Below are 2,469 nucleotides of genomic sequence, written 5' to 3' on the forward strand. Positions count from 1 at the left end.
GTCTAGCACACTCGACTGCTCTTTTTCTCACGGGCAGATGCTTGCACGTTCTTTTCACGTTTCTGCCGGTTGGATCTGTACTCAAAAGATACTTCCATATTGTTTTCACATTTCTGCTACATGTTTACTTTTAACAAATAGTATAAAATTTCACAGTAGCTTCTTACAGCAGACTACTGCAATAGTACAGTAAGTACTTGTTCAATCACAGATATTATGCACTTTTGTCGCAATTCTGGACTGATTTCTTGCGCACTTCTTCGGGACGCATCTGAACTAGCAAACTGGTTACCAGGGAAACATCTAACGAAGTATGCCGTTTAACGAATATTTTATATTGTATCGTTTGATCCCGACGCACAAATACTTTTTAGATTCGGCGTAGTTAGGGCATTATGCCTGACTAATATATTTGTGAGAGGTGTATTTGCGCTTGAAAAGAACCGGATCCACGGTCGAAACATAGCGTTTTAAATCAATAAAATTTGGCCAGTTGGGTCGCTTACAATATCTCTGTTAATTTTAATTATTCACTGGCGACTCAAACTCTCTAATATTGTTTACATTAGATAGTTTTCTTTATTAAATCCGCATTGTATATTTTTTTAAAAATGCATAGTGTCCAGACTGTCCAGTAGTGGTATCGCTGAAAATATCGCTGAAAATATTACAATTTTATTAATTAAAATGAAAAGTTTTCTGTTGTTTTTATATCATTCACTCAATCACATGCATATTATTACAAGGTACAAACATTATCACATATTTACATCGTTTAGTTACTGTATATAAATAAATTGAAATAGAAAGAGATTAAAGAAGATAAGAAGAGAAAATATTTGTTACTGTATTTTATCGTTCTTTATTTTAATAAAAAAAACGATATATAATGACGCATAGTACAATCATATCACCAGGTTACAAGGTAAGAAATAAAGTAGGTATTTAGTAGGTTAGAATATAAGATATAAAATATAAAGTAGGTATTTAGTAGGTTACAAGCTAAGATACAAAAGTGAGATATAAAGGTATGTATACATAACATACAAAAGATAAGATATAAGCACAAAGTATAAGATACCAAGTATTGAAAATAAAGTACCTTAATTTATTCCAATCCCCAATCATCAAAAGCAAGCGAACCAAGAAATAACATATTTAAATGCTCACCGGTTAATCTGCTTCGTTCATCGGTTTTTATATCACCAGCTTGAGAAAAGATTCTTTCTGATGGTACTGAAGTGCCAAGGACACTAACATACTTTATTGCTTGTTCATACAACATCGGAAAAGTATGTTTTACCGATTTCCAGTATTGGAGAGGATTGCTCTTACGTTCAATGACTGGTTGGCTCAAATACTGTCTTAATTCGCTCAAATCTTCATTAGTATTATTTTTTGATACTAGATGTTCATGAAAACTCCATAAGTTATCACAATCTTTTTCAACCATGCCAGCATTTAATTTCTCAGTCATATTTCGTCGAATTTTATTTCTTTGTAATAATGACTCAATTCGGGATATCGCATTTGCCGCAAGTAAAGCTTTTTCAAAATGTAATTTCTTAAACCGAGGATCAAGTATGGTAGAAATGCTCATTATTTCATTATTTTCAAAATTTTTGCATCAATTTTCAATTGCACCTTCAAGTTTTTCTTTGAATTCAATTCCAATCCTTGTAGTAGGTTTTGTATAATAGATTGCGGATTTCATACAATGCACTAAAGGTATAATGACACTGCAAGTTGGATATGAATCTCCATTAACTTCAACAATAACGTTTTTAATCGGTTTTATAAGTGATACTACATCTTTTAGTATTTGAATTTCGTCACGTTTTAACATATCTGGAGGATTATCACACTTAGATATTGCTGGATATATATATTGTTCAAGCTCAAGAAATCTGTTTAACATATAAAATGTGGAATTCCAACGAGTGACTATATCTTGTATTAATTTTAACACAGTTCCTTCGGTTTTTCCGTCACGTATTTTCAAGCTTTTCAATTGATCAGATGCAACAACACTTCTTCTTACAATTGTAACAATCCTCTTTACTTTATTAATGATTTCTTGTGCATGAGGAATACTGATTAGCGCATCCGGTACTATATGAGACAAAATGTGTGCAAAACAAGATAACTGTCTGTGCTTTCCTATTGTCTTCTCTATTGCAAGTTTGATATTTGCTGCGCTGTCTGTAATAATTGCTGTAATCTTTGAACGATCTAATTGAAATTGTTCAATAACTGTATTTAAAGAATCAGCGAGATAATCAGCAGTATGATTTTTATGCAAGGGAAAAACACCAATACAACCAGTTTTCATTTTGATTTCTTCTGTTAAATAGTGTATAGTAACACCGAGATAACTTTGATTAGCATTATCCGTCCAATTATCGCAAGTGAGGCTATAACTAATAGCTTTTTCAACTCTCTAATGATAAAACCTTCTTTCAATAATCC

At 32.0% G+C, this 2,469-nt stretch overlaps 1 protein-coding gene across 1 annotated transcript; it reads right to left on the reverse strand.

The window, feature by feature from the left end:
- Positions 1–836: 836 nt before the first annotated feature.
- Positions 837–1,728, reverse strand: LOC112465317 (zinc finger BED domain-containing protein 4-like). Its single transcript, XM_025032825.1, has one exon. The coding sequence runs from the start codon at positions 1,598–1,600 to the stop codon at positions 1,109–1,111; it is 492 nt and encodes a 163-aa protein (XP_024888593.1). The 5' UTR covers positions 1,601–1,728; the 3' UTR covers positions 837–1,108.
- Between the last annotated feature and the right edge of the window lie 741 nt (positions 1,729–2,469).

Source organism: Temnothorax curvispinosus, unplaced genomic scaffold, assembly GCF_003070985.1.
Source record: "Temnothorax curvispinosus isolate PA1 unplaced genomic scaffold, ASM307098v1 QBEX01015074.1, whole genome shotgun sequence".
NCBI lineage: Eukaryota > Metazoa > Arthropoda > Insecta > Hymenoptera > Formicidae > Temnothorax > Temnothorax curvispinosus.

Bases quoted from the DNA above. Each gene is read 5' to 3' on its own strand.
- LOC112465317 (XM_025032825.1), bottom strand. From the start codon at position 1,600: ATGAGCATTTCTACCATACTTGATCCTCGGTTTAAGAAATTACATTTT.